Genomic DNA, 27928 nt, shown 5'->3' with positions numbered 1-27928 from the left:
AATATACTGTAATTTTTTTATATACTTATCGCAAACAATCATACAGTGCAGTTACTATTCGAGATAAATTAGGTTGACAGATATGTTTTGTTAGATTTGTGTGAAATATGTTGGAGGAACCGCACACTTTATCGCACATGTAAATCATAACTTTATATAATTTTTCTTTATAACACTTAGGTACTATAACAAATTTGTTGCAGTCACTTAATCTTACTTGTATTAGTTACACTATATTTTACACAATATATTTTTCGATCAATATAATATTTAATTTATTATTTTACACTTTGATATCTTAATTACGCGCACTATATTCACTTTTTTTTGGAATGGGTTTGATTATCGTCCAAAATGTCATCACATTCACTAGAGTTATGAATCACATTTGTTCAGTTTCTATCATAAAATCGATATTATCATCTAAAGTTGTTGTATATACCCTGTTGCTATATGTGTCCTCAGAGGAGGTGATGGAGGACGGCGTCGAGGGACTGTTGAGTACAATAACGGGGTACTCAAAGTTGGTCCCTCGGAACTTATCCTGCTAAATGCTCTCCATGTCAGTATTCTGGTTCCATTGACTCCTATTGTTTCTCCTTTCGAGTACAGGTATTAAGAATAGAATGATGCCACTAAGGGAAATGGTGCCACCGGCGACGTAGAAGCCGGGCGCATATGATTGATATGTATCGTAAAGCCATCCTGTAATTAGATAAAGTGTTTTTAGAAATTTAATCAGTACCTACGAAAGTGTTTATCACTATATAAATACAGACATCGTTATCTTTCATAATTTTTATTTTATGTTACAAATAGATAAACTTGTTTCTTATAATGTTGAGATATACAGGGTGTCCCACTATTGGTATACTAAGCGCGAAGGGACTTGTAGTTTTGCATACACTGATCACGTAAAAAATATATAAACAACAAAATTACGTCAAAATTTTTTTGATAATTTTTTCCTGAAAATCCATGTTTTCTTCTCTAGCTTCGCGCAGCCGTCATAAACCGCTTCTCTAATGTGAGCATTTTGTCTATGAAAACATAATCTTAAATGATAGCTCACGTGCTAGTGGCAAAAATGGGCGGGTTGCTTGTTATGGGTGTACACATAGAGTTTTAAGAATTCATCTATTTGAAAAAAAAATGAGTCTGGAATTTTTTAAGTATTTTTTACGTACTCAGCGTAGCCAAAACTATAACCTCCTTTGAGCTTAGTATACCAACAGTGGGACACCCTGTATATTATATAATTACCTGCAAAAGGTGGACCAATAAGTGAAGCGATTCCTTGAAACAGTAGGAGTAACCCAAATGCGTTTGTTAATTTCTCTAATCCCAAAAGATCAACTAGCACCACTGAAGTGAGACCAACATAAGCACCAATAGTGAAGCCAAATACAGTTGCATAAAGAGCCAAACCCCAAAATTCCCAACAGGCCATAGCCAACGCCGTACCTGAAATAATATTATTACATTTTAATCATATTTAAATACAATAAATAAACATTTTATAACAAAATAATAATTTATCTACTCACTTATTCCAGCTATGGTAAGGCATACATTGTAAGCTAAGAGTCGATTAACCCACGGTTTATCACTTATATATCCAAGAATGACTCTTCCTACTAAGTTTGCTGCACCTATGATAGAGATTAAATATGGTGGATTCTCTATGCCCAAGTTTTCACTCATAGGCACTGTGTAGACATAAGGAATATAAAATCCTATACTAGTTAAAAAGTTAGACAGTGCAAATAATATAAAAATAGGATCTACAAGAAGTGAAATGTCAAGCATTTCTGATAAGGCGACTTTGAACTCGTCAGAACATGGAAGCCAGCCACATCGCGTTTCTCGTTCTTCTCTTTTCATTGATACTTGAGATTTTTCCATGGATGGTCCCCTGAGTCGCGCTAAACTTGTCATACTTCCTTGGTACAACACATCTGGGCGCTGCATGATACCACTTCCGTGACGTGAACTTATAGGTTTTTGTTCTTGTGGTTTATTCAACACAGGCTGAGAAAGAGTAAGCCTAGCTACATCATCTTCTATTTTACCATTTGCTCGTACAACATGCTCCGTACTTTGAGATCTTTTGAGTGGTGATTTAATTTCTTGTGGCAACATCGGTTCCGTCACGGGTGTTCTTGGTCGTTCAGGTACTGGTCGGAACATTAGTCCTAATGGAATACAATTTAATATAAATGCCCCTATGATAACCATTGCACCTCGCCATCCATAGTTTGTTATTAGAGCGGATGTAATCGGTGCAAAGAGGAACGTTCCAAGGCCAGACCCGCATACAGCTATGCCTGAAAATTAAAAATTACAAATTAGCCAAATTCCATTGATTGAAATAGTTAGTTTATTAAACTAATATAATTTTATGCGTCAGTTGAAAATTTTTGTCAAATTGTTTTGTAAATCAATAGGTATATGTATGTATCAATGTATGTAATGTTAAACTAATAAAGTTATAAAGGCGAAGGAAAACTCAAGGACAAATTAAGACTCTATCTATACGCAGAAAAGCTTACCCGTAGCAAGACTCCTGTAACGCTCGAACCAGACCGTAACACTGACGATCGCAGGCAAGTATATGAACCCGAAGCCAACGCCAGTGCCCACACCGATAGTGAAGATGAGCGTGGTGACGTTGTTCGCGAAGGCCGATATCACGACACAGACTGCAGACAGCATGGCTCCCGCTACTGTCACTGATCGACAGCCCCATCGGTTCACAAACGAACTTGATATGGGACCTGAAATTGTTCATGGTTGCAGAAATTAATAACATTTAAATATTAATAAATAATATAATATTTTGTATTCTTTTAGTTCATATAAATTAGGTTTAATGTAGAAAACACAATTTTCAGTTTATTTTATTACCAACTTTTATTATGTTTGTATTATTCTTAATGATACTAAGAAATAGCTTCTTGTATAAATACAAGATTTGTAGAACGATAAATTATAAGTACCGACGTCTTTAATACTGAGAGATAATTAATAAGGCTTGTAAATATTTGAGAGATAGGTATTGAAGGATGGGGTCATTGAACCCCCGAGGTTCTCATTTAAATGAATATGAGCAAACTTTGAAATTGCGGGTAATGATTCGCCTTTATTACATACTAAGATTCCACCCGCGGCTTCGCCCGCCCAGTTAAAGAAAAACCCGCATAGTTCCCGTTCCGGTGGGATTTCCGGGATTGTGTCATTTTCCCGGGATAAAAAGTAGCCTATGTCCTTTCTCGGGTATCAAAATATCTCCATACTAAATTTTATGAAAATTGGTTCCATAGTTAAGGCATGATTGAGTAACAGACAGACAGACAGACAGAGTTACTTTCGCATTTATAATATTAGTATGGATTTATGTTTAATTTGTATTCAAGATATTTCAACTTTGATGAAAAAGCAAAATTTTAGTGATAAAAAACTAATTAAGGGGGCGCATAAAGCAAAATAACCAATCTTCTATTAGATGATACGTGTAATATGCAAGACCAAATCTAAAAAATAAAATATATATCAAACTAGATGATATGTTCAACGATTCTGTTTAATCAAAAACATAAAATATTAAAATTTACTCGATAAAAAAAAATCACCAAGTTAGCTCTAATTTTCACACTTTTACGTTTTCTACTTGACATGGTAATACTTATTATGATTTTTTTTTTCATAAACAATTATATTAAAACATTTGCAAGATATTTGTCAGAGCATTTTGTGTAATTACTTTTAGTTTTGGTTTTATCTGCGATAAACCACTTTTATCGTGACAAAATCAAACGTTTATCTCGAGAAAAAAAGAGCGCCAAAAGTGGTTTATCGCAGATAAAACCAAAACTAAAAGTAATTACACAAAATGCTCTGACAAATATCTTGCAAATGTTTTAATATAATTGTTTATGAAAAAAAAAATCATAATAAGTATTACCATGTCAAGTAGAAAACGTAAAAGTGTGAAAATTAGAGCTAACTTGGTGATTTTTTTTTATCGAGTAAATTTTAATATTTTATGTTTTTGATTAAACAGAATCGTTGAACATATCATCTAGTTTGATATATATTTTATTTTTTAGATTTGGTCTTGCATATTACACGTATCATCTAATAGAAGATTGGTTATTTTGCTTTATGCGCCCCCTTAATAAATACAAGTGATAACTGCGTTAAAAACAACCGACTTACACTTGCACTTGCAACATTTACAAATACAGACAAAAATGCTCATAAAATAAAAACTACTGGGTCTATCCGAATAAAAATTTTATGGGACCAATTCGACACCATCCCGCATCGAACAAAAAAATAATCACGTAAATCGGTTCAGAAACCTCGGAGTAATCGGTGTACATACATAAAAAAAAAAAAAAAAACATACCGGCCGAATTGATAACCTCCTCCTTTTTTTGAAGTCGGTTTAAAATTGATGAAAGAATTTCAGTGTATTTTTTTCACTGTTTAAGCGGTACAATGGCAAAACTTCTCTTGATTGCATCTTCACCAGGGGTCGAACCCCTCTCTCATCATCTCAGATAACACATATTAGAGGGCATAAAAGACGGCTAAACTAAATAATTCCGCTCTAATATACTCGTATTTGGGCTTGAGTAAAAAGTTGGCTCATTCATTATTCAAAGTGAGCCAAATGCTGTGACATCGCCAAAATCCTTTAAATTAATGATGATAAAAACCTGAGCTAAGGGTGACCCCGACGAGGATAGACACGATCCACGCAGTCTTGCCTTTTCCCTCATTAAAGTAGGTCAGGAACTCTGCATAGAACACGCCAAACGAATAGGTCATGCCATCGGCTGAAAGGGAACAATATTAACATTAATTTGCTATACACATGATCCATAAAGGGCTGATGATGATGATAATACACAATATGATATAAAGACGTGCCTTTATAATGTTTTATGTCTGAATGAAGTTTTATATTGAACAGAAAGTTGACTATATTGTGCGGAAAGTTGGCGAAAGAAAGATATTGACTTCGTAGATGTATTAAGGTGGGGATGCCTTAATAATTCATTTATTAGATACTTTAGACATTATTTCGATTATCTTCAGCGAGGGAGTGAAACAAAGTTCGTTTCGTGGAATAATCTATTTATTGTTTGTGAAGTTGTCAGTATTATTATTTCCTAAATAAAAGCGAGGCTAAATTAAATATTTCACATTCATGAAATTATCATGATTTCTGACTGTACCAAAGGCAGAGGTATAATGAAGATAAGATAATTCTGTAAACAGAACAGTCTTCCGTGAATATAAACAGCTTTATGTTATCTTAGCTCTCTTTGGGAATACTCTAATTTTAGTTAAATTATTTTCACTTGAATTAAACGCAGAATAGATAAATGAGTGGAATTCGTACAAAGAGTTTCATCAGAAGGCAAAAACACTAGCTTTACATAAAGAAGTTTAGCGGAATGAATTGAATAAGAGTTTATTGACTGAAACTTTGCACTCAACGTCCGACGTACCACGTGGTGCGTGTTATATCACCAGAATGTGATTCTTTCACACAGTTCTGTTATCGCGATAGATTCTCAGCGAACTGGGTTAACATGATAGGCACTTTATAGCCCACAATACCGCATCACGTCAATATAGCCACTGACAACTCTGGTGCCAACAAAGACTATCACAACTGTACTGTAACAAAGAAACGTCTGAACGTTTCCTTTTGCGGGAGCATATTATTTACTCTTGAATACGCATTTAGAGCGGGCTCCAAGGAGATGTTCGTTTGCATAAATAGCGGAGCTAAATCTGACTTCTGATATATATTGTATAGATCCCAGACATCCTATAGACAGATGTTGCCAACCAGTTTTGTGGTCCCGTTCCCCGCACCCCGGTAATTAAATATGGCATACAAAGAAAAAAATAAACATTACCAAAACATGCCGCGTGGGGTATCAAATGAAAGAGCTTATTGAGTAGATCACGAATATATAGCATACTATAACATTTCTTACACTTTCTCTAAGATTTTTTAGAAAATTTACGAAAATGCTCCATTTTTGAGTTAACTTTAAACCACTAAAGATTGAAAACTCATGAATATATTTTTTAAATTATTATTCTAAATAATTAACAATAGTCCATTGTTTACGATTCAATAGTTCGTACAGTGAAATAGTTGCATGGGGGAGTGGAGGGAGCATTCAAAGATGGCGAGTATATTTTCAAGTTTATGCCAGAAATAAAGGCCTAATACAAAAATATCGGTGTCAGGGCTTAGAATAATTATCTCTGCACTGTCTTTGTGTTTGACAGAATGAAAAATATGGCAGAAAATTCTTGAATCAGCCTCTGTGTGATTAGATTTGGCATAAACTTCGCCATCTTTGGATGCTCCCCCCACTCCCCCATGCAACTATTTCACTGTACGAACTATTGAATCGTAAACAATGGACTATTGTTAATTATTTAAAATAATAATTTAAAAAATATATTCATGAGTTTTCAATCTATAGTGGTTTAAAGTTAACTCAAAAATGGACCATTTTCGTAAATTTTCGAAAAAATCTTAGAGAAAGTGTAAGAAATGTATATAGTATGCTATATATTCGTGATCTACTCAATAAGCTCTTTCATTTGATACCCCACGCGGCATGTTTGGAAATGTTTATTTTTTTCTTTGTATGCCATATTTAATTACTGGTTAGGGAGCCAGGTGCAAATTTGGTTAACTATTTCCTCTCAAGAGATAATTCGTCAGACGCATGAGAGTATAGTATTATAAAGCCTCGTGAACGTCAGCTGGCGCTCGGTTGGGGGGGTGAGCGGTTGTAGCCTCCCACGCACATAGGAAAAAAAATACATTCATTCATTCATTTCCTCTCAGCTAAAAATTTGTCAAATTGTAGCTAACCCAATATCTCAACGAAAAAAAATAGTCAGCTGGTTACAACATGGTGTATTATACGTCAGCTGGTGTCTCGAACATGAAAGTTAAATTTAAAGAAAAATTTATTTTCCGTTATTTCCTCTCAAACAAAAATTTACCTGATGATAGCTTATATGTAACTGTGGATAAATATATATGTCAGCTGGCTGTATCTTGCTGGAAAAACCGTCAGCTGATACGGGAGGCTACAACCGCTCTTCCCCCCAACCGAGCTCCAGCTGACGTTCACGAGGCTTCATAATACTATACTTTGATGCATTTTACTAATTACCGCTTGAGAGGAACTTGGTCATAAAATCTGCTGCTGGCTCCCGGACCATACCGGGGTGCGGGGAAGGGATCCACAAAACTGGTTGGCAACATCTATCTATAGGATGTCTGGGATCTATACAATATATATCAGAAGTCAGATTTAGGTCCGCTATTTATGCAAACGAACATCTCCTTGGAGCCTGCTCTAATTTTCATTAAATGACTTTCTCGAATCTTACCAATTCTACCTACGTGTAAATTTTGTTTCTATAACAATGAAGAAAGAATAATATTGTTTAAATAAAGACACAGAGCATTCAAATATAAGTAACAGATTCGATATATTTTACAATTAAAACGCAATAAAATCTATACGGAAGCTCCGTATTGTTAATACAACATAAAAACAACTTTCTGTTAAATCAACAATACGTTGTATAATAAAAGAGAACCTTCTGTGATCATATCATATTTATAAGCCATACAAAAAGTTTTCTTCGAAAAATATTTTCTTAATTTCCATGATATTGAATATAGGCATACTTTTATCCTCATTTCCTTTGTACCTACTCACAGTTATTATGAATGTTTTTGTATTGTTCGGAACAATACATCTAAGACATTAAAAGCAGTTCCCGTCGAATTTCGGTACCAAAAGCAGCTGTGTATTGTATTTTAACAGAGATGATTCGATCCGAATAAACGAATAAATAGTCGTGATTTTATTAAGCATCCGTTCCGTTAATTTGATATACGTACTCTAAAGAGAGTACTTATCCGCCTACTCATTTCATACGTCATTTTGCCAAGACATAAGACAATTTTATAGAGTTTCGTAAGCGTTTTACCCACGCTAAGATTTTTCTATGAAGTTTAGGTCATGTTTATAGTAGTGGTCGCTCAATGGTTAAAATATGGATTAAAACCTCTAGCTTATATAAAAAAACAACCCTTTGTCCCTAGTTAATTTTATCTTTACAAGGAAGATGAAAGTACAAAAATATAAGACGTCATCTGTCATCTACCACCTACACGAATTCTCAGCGGTGGAATTGAGAAGACAGACGTCGATAATGATAAGATTTCTGTTTACCTTCTTGAAGTTTCGACCGCCTCCTTGGTACAGTGGTTGACGCGTGAGCGTAGAACTGAGGGGTCCTGAGTTCGATTCCCGGTGGAGACGAAGAAAAAAAAATGTCTCGGTCTAGCAGAACACAGAAGGCTGATCACCTACTTGTCCCTAAAGAAAATCGATCAGTGAAACAGATGTATAATGCATCTGCCCCTAGTAACCCCACTAGGGGACATGGGACTTCACTTTTATGGAAGTTAGTTCATACCTTGTGTTTTCATTTCAATCACTGCCATTCTAAGCCAAGAATTGGTCTTATCACTGATTGATCGTAGATATCATATCGATCTCAAAAGGATAAAAATATTAATGGTATGATTCATCGGTACAATTATGTTAATAATACATATATTACTCAATCAGATAACACATGATAGTAAATTAATATAGCTTATCGCCAAACAATACAAACAATGAATGAATAAATATTATGTTTATGTGTCTTCGATGGTATAAGTGTCGTAGATCAGTGTTCCGCAAACTTTTAGTGTTCAAAGTACACCTAGGAAAACGAAAAAAATTTGAGGTACACCACAAAATAAAAACCAGTTTTTAAGTAATATTAATCAACTTTTATTATTAATCAACAAACATTATATTTAATGCGAAACATGAGACTGTTTAATTGAGCATAGACGGTCTAAATTTGGAGTAATCGCTGACAAGGCTGCTCTCATTTCTTCGTCGATCGTCCTGAGGCGTTCCCTTTTTTTGGTTTTTATTGTGGTAAGAGTCGAAAATCCTAATTCACTCAAATAGGTCGTTGCAAACGGCAAAAGTATTGCAATAGCATGCTTAGAAAGCAAAGAATATTCATTTTTCACACATAGCCAAAATTGTTCTAAATCAGTTTCAGAAAATTTTAATTTTAATGTGCGATCCGTTTTCATTTCTATCAGTTCTTCCTGCTCATTTATTGGTAAGTGGCCGAAAGGAATGTTCTCGGAGAATGGATTTCGAACCCAGTCCATAGGTTGCAGATCACGCTTAGGGAAATAGAAATTCATTTTCTCTGCAAGAAGCTTTAAGTGTTTGCCAATCAAAGCCTGAACCTTTTTTTCTGGATCAGCTGCCATGACATTTGGGAACATTTCATTATTACCATTCGTAGCGAGACTGATCCATAGTTCCAATTTATTACGAAAGCTTTCAATTTTATCCGACGATGTCAAAATATTGGAATTTCTGCCTTGCATTTTTTTATTGAGCTCATTTAAGTGAGCAAATATATCCGTCAGATATGCAAGTTTTGCTAGCCATTCTTCTTTTTTAAATAAATGTTCATAATCAGAACCCTGGGACTGCAAAAACATCTCAGTCTCATTTTTCAACTCATAAATTCGGGAAAGTACTTTACCGCGAGAAAGCCATCGTACCTCTGTATGAAATAAAAGTGACTGATGATCTGCCCCCATTTCTTGACACAGTGCATTAAAAAGACGAGAGTTCAGCGGTCGCGACTTGATATAATTGACGATTTTGATAATTTCCTGAAGAACACTCAATAGATCGTCAGGAAGAGACTTCGTCATGAGAGCTTCCCTATGTAAAAAACAATGCTGTTTTTGAACGTCAGGATTTTTTTCAGTAACCTTAGCTATAAAGCCTTTAACCTTCCCTGTCATAGCCGCTGCGCCGTCCGAGCAAACACTTATACAGTTATGCCATTCTAAATTATGCTCATTAAAAAATTCGTCGGTTACTTTAAATATTTCTTCACCAGTTGTATGGTTAGGCAGTGGCAGACAAAATAAAAAGTCCTCTTTGAATTCACATCCATCAATGTATCTAACATTTGAGATGAGATGCGCATGACCACTGATGTCAGTGGACTCATCAACTTGTAGCGCAAAAACTCCACTAACTCTCAATTTTTCAATCAACGTCGATTTAATGTCATTAGATATGTCATTGATTCGACGTGAAATTGTTTCTGCCGATGCAGGTATTTTTTCAATTTCTTTAGCAGCTTCTTGGCTAATCATTATCTTGACAATTTCTCTGCAAACAGGTAAAACTACAGTTTCAGCAAGAGAGTGCGGCTTTTTAGCTTTTACTAACATATTAGCGATTACGTAGCTTGCTTTTTGTGCTTTGGCTGAGGTTTTGAAAGACGAACTCATGAGATTTACCTGCTTCTTCGATTGGTCCCTCAAACGTTGAAAATACGTTTTGTCTTTTTGGGCTACTGATGGGTGTTTAGTAGTTAAATGTCGTATTAGTTTACTGGGCACCATAGAATTATTACCCAATGTTTCTCCGCAAACAAGACATTTTGGGGTAGGACAAGATTCGTCTCCGCAATATGTAAAACCGTAATTTATGTAGCTTTCGTCATATTTTCGATGAACAATTTTGGGTTTCTTTTTCATTGAGTCTTTTTCTTCTTCATTACTTTCACCTGACAAACTTACACTACGCTTAATGAATTTATCCATTATTCTATAACAATTATTTTACGCATAGAATAATACGCGACGAAACAAAAGCGTGCGGTGAATTTAAACGGCGGACTCGTACTGGTGACCACAGCTGGTGACCATCTGGTGACTGTAAGCCAGAGAGATTGGGATCGGGTAGCGGGGCGGCGAGCCTCCGTCCCCGCCTCCCGCGACGCGCCGGCGGCCGGCTGCTCGGCCTAACGAAATCACAGAACGAAACAAAACGCCTCGCACGTGCGCTCGCGTGATTTGTTTAGGTTTACTTACTTACTAAAAATAATTTTATAAGATAACCTTACTTTTCCACGGCACACCAACTAATGATCACGGTACACCAGTGTGCCGCGGTACACACTTTGCGGAACACTGTCGTAGATAGTATCTAATAATGGTAGGTAAATGTGGCTCTTTTGATTTACGCCAAATTGATGCGTCTGTGATAAATTAAGTAACAAGTAAGTGCATTTATAGGTTTAATAGGCAGTGGAAGGCTCGAGACTAGATCAGATGCTAATCATCACTACATAGTATATAACAAGGTAGTTTTTCTGTCCCTATGTCCCTATGTATGCTTAAATCTTTTAAACTACGCAACGGATTTTGATGCGGTTTTTTTAATAGATAAAGAGATTCAAGAGGAAGGTTTTAGTATATAATTTACTAGCTGTGCTCCACGGTTTTACTCGCAGTGCTCCGCTCCTGTTAGTCTTAGCGTGATGATATATATCCTATAGCCTTCCTCGATAAATGGGCTATCTAACACCGAAATAATTTTTCAAATCGGACCAGTAGTTCCCGAGATTAGCGCGTTCAAGCAATCATACAAACAAACTCTTCAGATTTATAATATTAGTATAGATTTATAGGTTTTAGATATGGTTTTAGACAACGCGGGCTAAGCCGCGGGCGGAAAGCTAGTAAGTAGATATAAATGTATATAAATAATTCTAATTGCCAATAGACTTTTTTCATGTATTTACAGACTTTATTTTAAGCTTTGCTTTGAAGTTAGACTACATTATTTATTAGTAACCCAGGATTTGATATTTAAGCACGATAAACACTATTTCAATTGAAAATATTTGTTTATATTGCTATATATTGCAATAAATACTTTCTTTGAAATATTTATTCCTGATACTGTTATCTATTTGACACAATCGGCACTGTGATCGGCACCATCAATATTGATATTAAAACGAAGGCTATTTTTATCCGATCAGACAAGAGATGATGAAACAACATCACATTTTTTCTTACCTTAAAACATTTGCAATACACGTAGAGTACATTGATTTATTGATTTATTTCCTCTCAAACTTTTATTGTATACAACGTTGAAACGTCCATTGATCGTTACCTACCTACAAATCATGAAAACCTTCTAATTAATTTATGACTAGCTACATAATATTTATTACACCATAAATGCACAAATGGGAAAAGAAGTAAAAGACGTCAAATGAAGCGTTGGGAAGACGATCTGAAAAAAGTGGCCGGTTCAGAGTGGATGCGAACAGCGAGAGATAGAGAGAGATGGAAGTCTTTAGAGGAGGCCTTTGTAGAAAGACAAACTGTTAATTGAAACCCATTGATAAGATAGAAGATACCCATAAGAAAGTAATTGTTTAAGAAAATTGTTAATATTTATTGTAAAGATACTAAAGTTGTAACAAATTGTAAACAGTAATAAAGGCTTATTGCACGCCTCATAAGCGAAGCGTTGAGGTGGGTACTACTGTCACTTCGCGCAAAACATCTGATTTTTCAAACTTAAAATGTCTTTATGTATCATACATTGCACTTGTAAGATAATACATACACACACATATTAAGAAAAAACACTATTTTTAACATTCATGATATTTTTGATGTCATTTTTGTTATTTAAACTAGTTAAAAAACAGTTTAAAAAAGTTCTGTCTTGGACGTCCGTGTGTCTGTATGTGCCGAGGATTTTCTTGTTAACACGATAGCGACCGAAATACTTTACTAATCGAGTCTTTTGCACGCCTCATAAGCGAAGCGTTGAGGTGGGTACTACTGTCACTTCGCGCAAAACATCTGATTTTTCAAACTTAAAATGTCTTTATGTATCATACATTGCACTTGTAAGATAATACATACACACACATATTAAGAAAAAACACTATTTTTAACGTTCATGATATTTTTGATGTCATTTTTGTTATTTAAACTAGTTAAAAAACAGTTTAAAAAAGTTCTGTCTTGGACGTCCGTGTGTCTGTATGTGCGGATCCTTTTTCTTGTTAACACGATAGCGACCGAAATACTTTACTAATCGAGTCTTTTTTTTTTTCTCTTACGCTTGAGTATGCTCAGGAATAGAACCCTTTCATTTTTCAGGGTCTGATTCGATGTGGTTTAATTGTTATTAAATAAACAAAAATAATAATTAATAAATATTTATTAAAAAAAAAATTATGAGGCGTGCACTTTTGGATTTTCCAAATTTTTTTTTTCTCTTACGCTTGAGTATGCTCAGGAATAGAACCCTTTCATTTTTCAGGGTCTGATTCGATGTGGTTTAATTGTTATTAAATAAACAAAAATAATAATAAATAAATAATTATTAAAAAAAAATTATGAGGCGTGCACTTTTGGATTTTCCAAACTATTTTATTTTTATTTTATTTTTAAATGCACAAATACTAAAATAATATTGTGCTTCTCATTTAATCGATACAAATATAAGTGTTATGTACAAGTATTTACTGTTTGCCAATAATTTATTACGTAGTGTTGACAAGATATGATAGTAACAACAGATCATGAGGTCAATGCAATGCTGATTAACAGTAAATAATGTAATGATGAATCATAACACATATTATGTGCGTACCTAATATCACAGATAGTATGAAACATTTGTACAATTTGTCAATCATTTAATTTGATTCGACCGCTTTGGTACAATGGAAATATCTAGACTCCAGACTTTAGAGTCTAGGAAGTAGGAGATAGGAACAAGGCACCAAAAATTGATTAATTTACTCATAATATCAAGAGGCATTATAAATTTATTCGTCATCTCCACATAGAGCGAGCAGTCTCGCAATGGATGGATTTTCCGTATAGGAAAGCGGCACGCGCTATCTTGAGCCTTGTCCGCATACACCGACGCTTCGCGCGAAAAATGCATCGCGTCGGCAATGTATTTTTATTTAGGTAATTGAATAAAGTGTATAAGAATATTAATATTAATATTATGCCGTGATTCAGTATCGATAATGTTGAAACTATTTAAGTACTACATACATAAGTACAAATGTATGACCAATGCTATTAAATGGCTGATTTGATGACTAAATAATTATAATGGTGCCAAAATAGATAAATGTGGGGCGTTTTATTGATGACTACATCTGTTACTAGATATGAAATAATGATATTGACTTTGAATTCTTTGAAAATCTATTTCTCGTAATAACTTCGTGGTTAGAATGTGGTATTTTTGTCACATGTAGATCTCAGTTCAAGGCTTCTTTTGGGACTAAACAGAGCTTCTACTAACGCCTGCATATAATATAAAAAAATAAAAACTAAGATCAATAAAAATTACAATACTTTCGCCTCTATCGACAATATCGAAAATTTCAAAAAGGGATAATTTGCGCCTGTAACCACTACATAATTATATTGGCAACCTAATAAATTATCTAGTGTATCTATTTTTTTTATACGAATTTATTTAGCTCAGTCGGCCGCGAAAATTCCAATATTTTAAATATTTTTTTTAAAAATCGTGTTTTTGAAATAAAACTCTGGGTGTTCTACTCGTGCATTTAAAAAGAGAAGCTCCTTGGATATTTCCAATAAAACAAGAATGTCACTTTTCGGGCCTAAAAACATATATAGTGCGACGCTTCGCGCGGAAAATGCATCGCGTCGGCAATTTTTATTTAGGTAATTGAATAAAGTGTATAAGAATATTAATATTAAGCCGTGATTCAGTATCGATAATGTTGAAACTATTTAAGTACTACATACATAAGTACAAATGTATGACCAATGCTATTAAATGGCTGATATGATGGCTAAATAATTATAATGGTGCCAAAATAGATAAATGAGGGGTGTTTTATTGATGACTACATCTGTTACTAGATATGATAATGTTTCTATTGGCTTAACTCGTGATCGTTTATATTGATATATTTATTTAATAGTATATGTGTGTAGTAAAGAAAAGTAATGAAAATTTATTTTTCACATTAAAATATTATGTATGAAAATACAAATTTACTCATACATACAATATACGTACTTACAGAGAAAAGTCATATTGTATATTGGGTTGCAGCCGTTGCAGCCTATAAGTAATTTGAATTATTTGTAGATTGTATAATATACATTTTAATGATATTTAAATATGTACCAAAGTAGGTCGATACATAAGTTATATTTTATTTATATCTACTGTGAAATACATATGTTTCAAATGCCTAAAATGACTGAATTGGAATCAGCTTAATATTAAACAAAATACCGCAAACATCGACTATTAAAATACAAATAACTGTATGTTAGTGAACTTAGCAGATCATTTTTAGCAGATCAAAAAAAAAAAATGTGAGTTCTTATCGCGTGCAGTTGAGTTCTACAGTTCCTGATACTTTTTAGAAATAGTTCTGGCGTTTTTACCTTAAAAAACGACATTTGAAAAAATGATCTGCCAACTTCCCGTAGCAGATCATTTTTAGCAGATCAAAAAAAAGTGAGTTCTTATCGCGTGCAGTTGAGTTCTACAGTTCCTGATACTTTTTAGAAATAGTTCTGGCGTTTTTACCTTAACAAACGACATTTGAAAAAACCCGACCTGGACCCGGCTTAGGGCGCGTTTATATGACAAGGAATGTTACAGCGTGTCTGACCGCGCGGTCAGCCACGCCACTGCGAACCCGGACCATATCCAGTTGAACGTAAAGTTGAAATTAATTTTGAGTAAGAGCGGGGGCACACGATGCGTTGCGGCGGCGGTGCGGCGCCGGAGCGGTGTCGCTGCGTTGTCTTACATAGAAATATCTGTGGCATGTCACACGATGCGCTCCGGCGCCGCACCGGACTTGTAACCACCAAGACGAGGCGGGGAGGGGTGAATGCGGTGCGACGTCGGAGCGGCACCGCTCAGTTGTTTTGTGTCACAAGGAAGGACACGCTATGCAACGCTGCTACGACGCTGCTGCGACAGAACAACGTTACGGCGCCGCACCACTCGTGTGCCCACTGACACGGTGAAATCTTTGCGGTGCGGCGCCGCAACGCATCGTGTGCTCCCGCTCTAACTAACTGCGCGGTGGCCGCGCGGCCGCCACGCGATCGAGGAGCGGCCGCCGCGCGGCCGCCGCGCGGCCACCGCGCGGCCACCGCGCAGTTAGTTACTCAAAATTAATTTCAACTTTACGTCCTAGTTAATAAAACATAAATCTGCTATAACTGAACAGTTAGTACGCGGCCACCGCGCGGTCGCCGCGCGGCGGCCGCGCGGTGACCGCGCGCGTCGTCTAATTGCAGCCTTAACGTGATGCTAAGACGTAATGCTACGACGTGATGCTACGACGTGATGCTACGACGTGATGCTACGGCGTGATGCTACGCTGTGATGCTACGGCGTGATGCTACGGCGTAATGCTACGGCATGTGTTACGGCGTGATGCTACGGCATGATGCTACGGTGTGATGCTACGGTGTGATGCTACGGCATGATGCTACGGCGTGATGCTACGGCATGATGCTACGGCGCGATGCTACGGCATGGTGCTACGGCATGATGCTACGGCATGATGCTACGGCATGAAGCTACGGCATGATGCTACGGCGTGATGCTACGGCGTGATGCTACGGCATGATGCTACGGCATGATGCTACGGAATGGTGCTACGGCATGATGAAATATGACATAAATAAATTTTCTAGTGTTTCATTTTACGCGAGTATTTCTAAAAAGTATCAGGAACTGTAGAACTCAACTGCACGCGATAAGAACTCACATTTTTTTTTGATCTGCTAAAAATGATCTGCTACGGGAAGTTGGCAGATTATTTTTTCAAATGTCGTTTTTTAAGGTAAAAACGCCAGAACTATTTCTAAAAAGTATCAGGAACTGTAGAACTCAACTGCACGCGATAAGAACTTACATTTTTTTTGATCTGCTAAAAATTATCTACTACGGGAAGTTGGCAGATCATTTTTTCAAATGTCGTTTTTTAAGGTAAAAACGCCAGAACTATTTCTAAAAAGTATCAGGAACTGTAGAACTCAACTGCACGCGATAAGAACTCACATTTTTTTTTGATCTGCTAAAAATGATCTGCTACGGGAAGTTGGCAGATCATTTTTTCAAATGTCGTTTTTTAAGGTAAAAACTAAAAACGCCAGAACTATTTCTAAAAAGTATCAGGAACTGTAGAACTCAACTGCACGCGATAAGAACTCACATTTTTTTTGATCTGCTAAAAATGATCTGCTAAGTTCACTAACATAATAACTGTAGCATTCCATACAGTTTGATATTTCAAATATCACGTTATTTTCAGGTGCATGCTGTATTTTTTCATTGTATTCTTTACTTAAAGTTAATTTTGAAACATTTTGTAGTATTTTATTATTATCATGTCAAGTAGTAAAATATATTATAATAATAACTATCTATAATCACACTGTATTATGAATTATAATTATTTTGTAACGCAATACAAAACAGATTAATGTAGTGTGATAATTTTATGCATCTAGTGTGTAACACGTGTTTTCGCTAACATGCAGCCAATCATAGTATAAATACGTCAATACAAAACCGTTTCATATGGTTGGCAGTTGGCACATGAGTATTTGTATGTGTAATTTACATGCATTTAAAAATCTAAGTATCTATGAAGCCTGCTAACCAAATTGTATTATCTCATTTGTACTGCAATATTTATTTTATATAAATTATTTACACAAGATAACGTAAATATGCACATCAACGAGCTTATAGTGTCAGCTCTTATCATAGCACGCTGTTAGTATACTGTTACTTTGCACATGAGTGTATTTAACTAACACTTTGCATACTCAAAATATTATATACCTACCATTCTTTAGTTAGCGTAAATTTACTTCTGATGATGTAAATTAAAGATGAATTAAAAGTAGGTATTGAGCTACCTAATAATACGTGCTACATACTTCGAGTATTTTATTTAAAAGTCATTAAATTAGCGCTTTTGTTTCCGAAGCACGTGTCATATGCGCTAAGTTTATTTCTGTCATACATCGTTGCTACGTCACAGTGATGGTGCTCTTTAGTTGCATACAGTGCTTTTGTCTTATGTTCATTATAATCCAGCGTAAGAAGGACGAAGGACGAGACAAACAGGAAGTAATGCGGGACAATAGAGTTTTTGAAATACACAAACAAACCAGTGAGACGTGTAGTACCAACCTAACTGTTAGTGTTGAGTTGGTACTTACCTACTAGGTGCTGTAAAATTTTAGTTAGAGGATAGCGTGCTTTATAGTTAAGACTAAACTAATGAATATCTTCCGCTAATAGAATATTATTGCATTTGTTTAAAGATCAAATTATTATCGGAAAATATGTACTATATATTATTAACGCATATAAATAGTCCTCAATGTCTTTATAGAGCAATGCATAATGACCTCGTGCCAACCGCTCTATCGCGCACTGCAGTCCAGTCATTGCCGTTGTAAATATAACCGTATTATAATATACCTTTATTGCATTATTTATAAATCCCAGTTACACGCTGTGTATGTACATTACATATGTTGTGTAAATAACTATTAATTTTAATAGATGCGACAATAAATTAATAACATTCCTTATTTATATTTTAACTATCAGCATCATAGGTTAAGACATTATTTACGTCCTTAAGAACTGGTATGACATTATTGATAGTGGAAAGATTTATATAATGTACCTACCTATATGGTATAAGGTATATATCTATATAAATTTTATATCTTTATAATATAATCCAAATAGGTAAACACATGACTAGAAGATAATTTGTCATGATAAAGTTGTCTACGATGAATCTGACAATCAGAACATAATCTTAGTCAGAAATATGTACATTTTTAGATATGTATCGCACGAAAGATTATTCTTGATTAAATATTATAATACTTCGAATTTTTAGTTGTTAAGTGAGATTATAACACTTGTTTAATATTTATGTGAATACTAGCTTTCCGCCCGCGGCTTCGCCCGCGTTTTTCGTGTTCCCGTGGGATTTCTGGGAAAAATATCCTATCCTATGTGTTAATCCAAGTTACCCTCTGTGTATGTGCTAAATTTTATTGTAATCAGTTCAGTAATATTTGCGTGAAAATGTTACAAACATACATACATACCTACACATACACATACATCCATCCTCACAAACTTTCGCGTTTATAATTATTAGTAGGATAGTAGTCCATTGAATGAGTCCCTCCAAGGGGGGTCTAGAGTGCGTGAGTTAGTAACGTAAGATGTTTCTTCGGAAACATGTCAAGAGTCCCTAGGTAATAAACATACTAAAACCCCGGGCCACTAGGAGGAGCCCCGGAGTGGGGGGAGGGGGGAAATGGGTCCATTTTTTCATTTTTCGCTTAAATCTCAAAAACGGTACATGTTAGAGAAAAACTTTCAAGGAAAAATTGAAAGGCCATAAAATTATCTACAAGTTGTACCTGAATCATTTTTTCCTATATCCTACCGTTTCTGAGTTATACGCAGTAAAACATGATTTTGGCTCAAACAATTTCAACATCAATCGATCAAAAAATATTTCTTTCTTCCAAAAAACTCAAATGTGCAACTTGTGACCAGTACTGATAGATTGCTCTTAATTAGTTCTATAATTGGTAAAATAAACACATTCCTCCATGGAAGCCTTTAGGAGGAATCGATTGTCAAAATATTATATTAGGGCAGTTTGAGTTACTGAACTTGATCTTTTTATTTTTTTCTTCCAAAAAACTCAAAAGTGCAACTTGTGACCGGTACAGATAGATTGCTCATAATTAGGTCTATCATTGCTAAAAATACCAGATTCCACCACGGAGGCGTTTACGGGGAATTGAATTTTATCAGGGTAGTTACGATACATGAACTTTTTATTTTTTTCTTCCAAAAAGCTCAAAAGTGCAACTTGTGACCGGTACAGATAGATTGCTCATAATTAGGTCTATCATTGATAAAAATACCAGATTCCACCATGGAGGCGTTTACGGGGAATTGAATTTTATTAGGGTAGTTAGTTAAAAAGTTCATGTATCGTAACTACCCTAATAAAATTCAATACCTCCTAAAGGCCTCCATGGTGGAATCTGGTTTTTTTATCAATGATAGACCTAATTATGAGCAATCTATCGGTACCGGTCACAAGTTGCACTTTTGAGTTTTTTTGGAAGAAAAAAAATAAAAAGTTCAAGTATCGTATCTACCCTAATAAAATTCAATTCCCCGTAAACGCCTCCATGGTGGAATCTAGTATTTTTATCAATGATAGACCTAATTATGAGCAATCTATCTGTACCGGTCACAAGTTGCACTTTTGAGTTTTTTGGAAGAAAAAAATAAAAAGATCAAGTTCAGTAACTCAAACTACCCTAATATAGTATTTTGACAATCGATTCCTCCTAAAGGCTTCCATGGAGGAATGTGTTTATTTTACCAATTATAGACCTAATTAAGAGCAATCTAACAGTACCAGTCACAAGTTGCACTTTTGAGTTTTTTGGAAGAAAAAAATAAAAAGATCAAGTTCAGTAACTCAAACTACCCTAATATAGTATTTTGAAAATCGATTCCTCCTAAAGGCTTCCATGGAGGAATGTGTTTATTTTACTAATTATAGACCTAATTAAGAGCAATCTATCAGTATCGGTCACAAGTTGCACTTTTGAGTTTTTTTGGAGAAAAAAAATAAAAAGTTCAAGTATCGTAACTACCCTAATAAAATTCAAAAGGTCTAAGTATTCTTCAAAAGGTCTCGTAATTGATTTATTTTTAAACTTTCTTTGTCGAGTACCTAATAATATCCAATACTTAATAATATAGGTGTGAAAAAAAAGAGCTGAGTATGAAAATATGATTCATTGTTATGAACGGAAATCTACAGCAAGTATGAAATTAAAAAATTCCTGCGACATACACTGTAGCGAAAACATTTCGATACAGACTTTTTGATTTGACTCCACAAACACAACGTCTATCAATGCATTATGCATTTAGTTATACGTTGGATTATTACTGGTTTTCATTGAGCTAAATTAAATTTATAAGAAACTAGCTTCCGCCCACGACTTTGTACGTGCATCCCCGTTTTTCCCCGTTCCCGCAAGAATTTCGGGAAATCCTTTCTTAGCGGATGCCTACGTCCTAACATCTACCTGCATGCCAAATTTCAGCCCGATACATCCAGTGGTTTGGGCTGTGCGTTGATTGATCACTATATCAGTCACCTTTGAGTTTTATATATATAGAAGATATATTGTCAAATAAACCGAGTCTTAGAATAATAACAAAATACACACATCAACAAAGGCTAGGGATATTTTGCATTGTACAAATATCTAAAAATCTATGAAAAATTTATGATATTGTAAATGGAAGAATTGTAGTTCATTTTAGGATCTTTAAAAAATTAAAAACATTTCATGATTTTTTTTTATAAAACATGTTAATTTTACTCACCAAGGTGGAATCTTGGATGATAATTATAATATGAAAATATTCAATAAAAATATTACAACAAAAAATATTTATTTCTTGTTAGAAAACTATAAATTTTGACTAAAATTGGCAATTTTTTTTCATAAATTTAATTATAAATAATTAGACGTGTCAGCATTTACATTAATTTACCAACGATATCGGTAGTTCTTACTTAAAATTTAATACCAATGTCTTATTGCGGTATGAGGTCCCGTGTTCTTTGGAAGTGTTCGTAAAGTTGTTGATCCGTAGTTAAATTTGGCGGATAAGGATTAGTGCAGTACCAGGGATGTAGCTATCTATGTATTATTGATGTGTGTATATATCAAATAAAGCAAGTGAAAGAATAATTACAAAATACATATTAGCTTTTTATTGTCAATAACATTTTATTGTTTAGAGATCGTGAGAGATACACAGGCTTTAAGAATTACAGATTATATCATTACCTAATTAATTATTGGTTAACTGATAAAGTACACCAACACATATGATACCATTATTATTTAATCTGTTAAAATAATAACTCGATTTTAAATTAATTTTGTTTTAATGTTTCTAAAATCATACAAGGTACTACATAGGTAGGTATGTAGGTATGATAATTTAAGGTAGGTAAATATAAAAGGTAAAAATCATCAGTGATTAATAATTAATAGTTCAATAAGATAAAAAGTTAAAATAAATATATCTACTCACTGACGATATGTATCATAAAGGAAGCGAACACGACCATCCACCCCCAGCCGCCGTCGGGAGGCGGCGCCAGGCTCTCAGACTCCTCTCTCGACGACTCCACTTGCGCTCCATTCCCATTCTTCGTAGTCTTCACTCCTCCGTGTGACATTTTCAACTATTTAATCTTTGGCACTATTACAATTTCTCTCCCTTGATATGCCTTGAAGCGTAATTCGAGTTGAAGTGAAATACTGTTAACTTATTTGGAGAATATTGTTGATAAGATACGGCTATTGGAATATTTGCTACTCTAAATCTTGTGCAAATAGAGGCACTCGTCACTTGATCAGTTTATAATCTATTTGGAAGGAAGGAGGAAGCGCCGAAGCGTCTAAAGAGCCTGATAATAATTATCATTATCTCGTTTTCATGACGCTGATGTAGTGCATTGCTTGTATTTCATTCCTGTTTTTTGTAGGTAAGCCTGAAACAAATAATTATTTTATCTATAAGTATGTGTAGATATCGTTTTTATTATGATTCAATAGAGATGCTCTATAAATACATAAAATTAATGAAACATAAAATATATGAAATGTGTAAGGTCACCAGGTACTTGAATATTATCACAAGGTATTGTCACTAACAGAGATTATAGGTAGCATTTTAACATAAAATCGATATGGATATCAGGAATTTTATCACACTTCTTTGTGCAAGTTTCGGGATGGGTCAATCATGATATGACGAAATGATTATTTTTATTTTAAGATGAGCGTGATTATAAAACACCTTTGTACACACGATAAATGCTTGTAATATGAGATTACTTAATTGTTACGATTAATTTGATTTATCGATTTACAAATGTTTTACATATCTATTAGTATTATAAAAATCACACGCTGCAATAAATATGTGATAAGATATTATGACTTAACAAGTATTTGAAGTATTAAGCATTTTTACCTTCAATATAAATAATGTTAAATAGGTGCATAGCTTATGTCTAACATGCTATTTAAATAAGCAATCATTATATTATTAAAAAAAGTTTCAGTACGTAGTAATATGTATCAATTATTATAAAAGAAAATTTCACATTTACCTCATGAAAGAGAACGTTTTAGTAGCATGTAAGTTGTTAGAGTAATAAATGGAATACAGCAGTATTTTGGTAGAGCGCTTTATGAACCAGCTTTGAATTGAAATACATATAAGCGCAGTAGGTACCTACCTACGACGTATTATGAATTTTTTTAAAGATAACGTTTTGAGTACATACTTTAAAAAGTCGTTTTTGTAGATATACGTACTCGACAAAATATATAACCTTAATTACTTTGAATGCGTTATTTTATTATTTGGAAGATGAATTATTTATATATGTATATTGATTATATATTTATATAATTAAATAGATATAACTATCTACTCTTAGGAATTACGATTATAAAACATTTAAACAAACATTACAAATTGTAAGTATTTATGTATAAAGTAATGCTGTACTGTGGCTGTAGTACTGTATATACATATACGTATATACTAGGTACATATACTATTTCAAAATTAATGATTTTAAAGATTTACAACCGATTGTTATTCTTATTAATTGAAATAAATATAGGTACCTAATTATGTTCTTAGAAATATGTTTTAGCTGAATAGACAATAACAACTTCATAATAGGATGGCGCTAAATGTAGGTAGGTAGATATATAAATGCGGTTGATAACAATATTATTTCCGAAACAGATCAAGTATCTAAACACAAGTCAATATTTACTGTGCCCAGTTAGAGCGGAACAAATACTGCGGCAAAATGCATTTGATACCAATATCTTGTTTTATGCTATCTATCGAAAATCTAGTTTATTTTTTTAATGTTGTCCCAAAAGAATAATTACATTCATTGGAGCGATATCTATATGCAGTTTTTTCTTAACTCTATGTAAAGATTCAGCGATAACTCTCGAAAACTAAATTTATTGCTAGAATTGCACTAACATCTAGATTCTAGACTCTAGACTCTAGAGTTAGAAGAAGAAAATAAGATGCTCACTCATCTTATCACATATTTATTGCAGCGAGTAATTTCACTGTATAGTTAATTTAATTTCATAGCTTTATTTTTAAAGCTTTCAAGCTTTTCATATTTATCGTTTATAGTGAACTAGTTTAGCATAGTTCCCGTTCCCGTGGGATTTCCGGAATAAAACCTATCCTATCAATTACCCTCTATATGTGTGCTAAATTTCATTGTAAATTGGAATCTGTTCAGTAGTATTTGCGTGAAAGAGTAACAAACACACACATCCTCACAAACTTTCGCATTTATAATATTATAGTAGGATGTTTTAATTTTAATTAAAATAGAATTTACATTATTATTGTCAAATTAAAAAAGTTATGTATTTTGTTTATGCAATGTATTGTTTCAGTTTATTCACTGATGAGCTTTTGGTATGTGTTAATTTACGAACTTGTCAGCGATTTTAAGAATTGGCATTGTAAAATTTTGGTAAAACCACCTGACCTTCTTGTTGCAGCATCAATTCGGCGTTTATAATGCCACCTACTGATAACAGCGTATATATAAGATTATGTCTACTGCTCGTCAGTTTTCCAGAGTTCTAACTAGTTAGGTCTTGTTAATTTGCTCTAATTTCATATCCTTCTTTACCGGTAATATTGACAGGATTAACTTCGTCAAACACCTACACACGCACTGTAAATACTAGGAATTTTGTTATCATGACCTAATTTATATAGTGGACAGGACTGTACTTCGTTGTGTGAGGGCTTAGGTTCGATTTATAGGTATTTAAGATGTATTTTACGATTTTCTTTGTGTGTTGTAAGTATTTATAACTATAGAATTAAATAATATGTATTGGGGCAATTACGGATGGCGTTCATCCAAAAAGACGTTAGTGGATATATTTTAATGTGTAGCTGCTGAATCTTTCGATTCTGCACATGCTCTAAGCATAAACCATGAATATGTTAAAAAAATCTGAAATTGATAATTACACGATGCAATATAGGTATCTTTGTTTACAAATATATAAAATTGTAAACTAAACAACATTCCAAAATTGTTATTGTATTTTAAGTTTCCAAGAATGCACATTAAGCTTGTTTCAAACGTTCAAACGTTAAAAGCAAGATTAACGCGTTGTTTCACTAATAATGATGTGTTCAATTTAATTGTAACAAAACAAAGTGATCACGGTGTGTCGGATCGAAATAGATTACTCGAGATTTCGGATCTTTGTAATCAGCTGTGATCCGGGAAGTGTAGCAAGACTTAAAATAAGATGTCCACGTGCTTTATAAATGATAGTATCAATACCGGGACGCCCTCAAATAATAAAGCGGCCAGTGACTCAGCGAGAGTAAAAAACATGAACGAATAACACTGAAACAATGCTATTATCACTTGCACTTTGTCGATAATAATATACGCCAATACAATAAAAGACCTATGAATTAAATTATTTAACTCACAATCCGTTTAAAATATATGCAATATGTTCATTTTAATTATGTGAATATTGATATCATAATATTCAAAGCGTGCATTTTATACCTATAATTCAAGATAAACGCATAAAATTAACCACGTAAACAATATAAACTTATTATACGATATTTACATATAGTATAGGTAGGTATATAATAATTAAAACTACATTTAAGCTACGCTAAAATTCTGAATTCGCAATACAATAAACAATATCTTTTTATATATATTACTTGCAATTTAAATATCGAGAATGGGTTTGTTTTTGTAACCTACATGATCCGTATATAACATTACTTTATTCTTACCTTTGTATCAGTTTTATCAGAACAATATAGCACACAGCGTATTTATATCGAGTGTATTGATGCCGCGAATGGCGTACTCACTCGCGCGCGGTCACTCTATCACTAAACGAGTCAGCTAAATACAAGATAACCGAGGAAACAAACTGATGCGAGAAAAATGAATGAAGAATTGTGAAAATCAGCTTTGTTTTACATGAGGGGTGAAGTTCAAGAGCCCAACCAATTACTGTTTAATTAACGTTGGCGATAAGTAACGTACTATGGTAATGTTTTTGGGTTTTGTTGATATGTAAATTGTTCCTGACATTTTTTTTTTTTTTTTTTTTGTGTGGTGTCTCTCAATGTTAGCCAGAAGAACTTCTACATTTTAACGCGGACGCGGGGGTGAACTGAAGGTTCACCCTGGTAGCGACATGCACAAGGGCGTCCCCCCTTGACGGGGACCACGAACCTCGGCTTGAGCTGTCGCTTGAGTGGAGGAGGCCAGAAGGGCCCTAATCGGACGGGTTCCTGACATACTATGTGTTTTTGGTATCTAGGTACTATTATTTTTAAGTTAAAAAATGTTTTCTAAATAAAAAAATCTAATTACGCGAGTTATCGCGTATATCTCATAATCACTGCGAGTAATTGATGTTAAATAATTTTAACTTCAGTTTTTCATTTGTTTATCTATAATTGCTCTGCGTATAAAATGTAAATATTATAGTAGGGGAGCCCAAGAGGGGATTTTGGGATTTACTCGAGCGCGTCAGATTACTATAAGGGACGGTACCTTAGCTATTCATTAGTACCTCTAGTCAATATGAGCAGTTATGGTTGGTGGGTGCGCTCAGGGGCCCCGCTGGAAAATTTGAATAATCCATAATTCCCTAAGGTTGAGCTCGAATCGTCAGATTAGCGAAATGGGGACTTCTTATATTGTAATTAACCCCCCCATATATTAATCTGACGCGCTCGAATAATATTACTTTAATTTTTTACCCTTTCTTCATAGCGATTAAATCGCCACTTAAATCGTCAGATTAACGTATACTTTTTTTCAGTGACGTCCTGGAGCATGCAAAATATCAATATCTAACGCGCTTGAGTATTTCCAAGCCAATTTTTTTCTTTTTTAAATTAAAAAAAATCTAAAAACCCTTCCCCACCGCTAAAAGTGAAAACATTATAGGACCTTTTTTTCTCGCTATGGTCTAATCTACCAATTCTAATAGGTTCCCGTGACGCTCGAGTAAATCCACATTTAGCATCCTGGCCTCCCCTACTATTAGGATGAATTCTATATAATCATATTATTTTAAATTTTGATGAGATAATATTGTTTACATAATTATTATGTATTACATTTCATGTTAAATGAGTGATTTAGTAGAATAATAATTGATATAATAGTCTATAAGCATGATAACTTATAATAATTATGAAATGGTTTATCCTAGAGTTGTGCAAAAATAATAAAAATCATGTTTTAAAGTAAAATAAAATTGAAACAATAGTATCTTTGTATAGTTATAGGTATAAGGTAAAACGTTCAATTTATTATAATTTTGTTCGACCGTTATTTTCCCAGTTTTCCAGTTTCCCCAACAAACATCTTGTGTTATTTTACACAAACGGCCTTACTAGGTAATAAAAAGTTAAACAATGGATAAATTTCAACCATTTTCTACCATAGCTGTGTCCTGCTCTTGCTCACATGAAACGTCAATTATAAAAACAAGACAGGTTATTGCAATAACTAATCCATTGAATAACGAATGGGTAACATTTTATTAGTAAGACCGAAAATGTTTGAGGGGGTAAATTTAGAACTGGTTTGTTTATTTTTCATTGTAATTAAAAATTATATGCATTGAGTATATACATATAAATATTGGGACAAATAATTGTGT

The 27928-nt window shown here is 34.1% G+C and overlaps 1 protein-coding gene and 1 long non-coding RNA gene across 2 annotated transcripts in view; both read right to left on the bottom strand.

Annotated features, from left to right (window-relative positions):
* The window catches only part of LOC149490293 (uncharacterized), an 84828-nt gene that overhangs the window by 831 nt on the left and 56069 nt on the right, over nt 1–27928 (bottom strand). The window lies entirely within an intron of this gene.
* On the bottom strand, nt 393–26153 carry Mct1 (Monocarboxylate transporter 1). Its single transcript, XM_089702819.1, has 7 exons — nt 26034–26153; nt 22218–22680; nt 4725–4844; nt 2553–2777; nt 1548–2327; nt 1264–1464; nt 393–705 (listed from the first exon to the last, which is right to left on the bottom strand). Exons 2-7 carry the CDS (start codon nt 22363–22365, stop codon nt 548–550), a joined length of 1632 nt encoding a protein of 543 aa, XP_089558945.1. The 5' UTR covers nt 22366–22680; nt 26034–26153; the 3' UTR covers nt 393–547.

This window comes from Colias philodice, chromosome 2 (assembly GCF_061535455.1).
Source record: "Colias philodice isolate Cphi_HAF_F1 chromosome 2, ilColPhil1 Martin Lab GWU primary, whole genome shotgun sequence".
In the NCBI taxonomy this organism is placed as follows: Eukaryota; Metazoa; Arthropoda; class Insecta; order Lepidoptera; family Pieridae; genus Colias; species Colias philodice.
This window is presented reverse-complemented; position numbering and strand designations above follow the sequence as displayed.

What these genes read in the sequence shown, in the direction of transcription:
- Mct1 (XM_089702819.1), bottom strand. Translation starts at nt 22,365, where the DNA reads ATGTCACACGGAGGAGTGAAGACTACGAAGAATGGGAATGGAGCGCAA. An exon ending in CGGGGTCACCCTTAGCTCAG is followed by an intron (nt 2,778 to 4,724) that starts GTTTTTATCATC and finishes GAACAATTTCAG; the next exon opens with GTCCCATATCAAGTTCGTTT. An exon ending in TTACAGGAGTCTTGCTACGG is followed by an intron (nt 2,328 to 2,552) that starts GTAAGCTTTTCT and finishes TTTAATTTTCAG; the next exon opens with GCATAGCTGTATGCGGGTCT.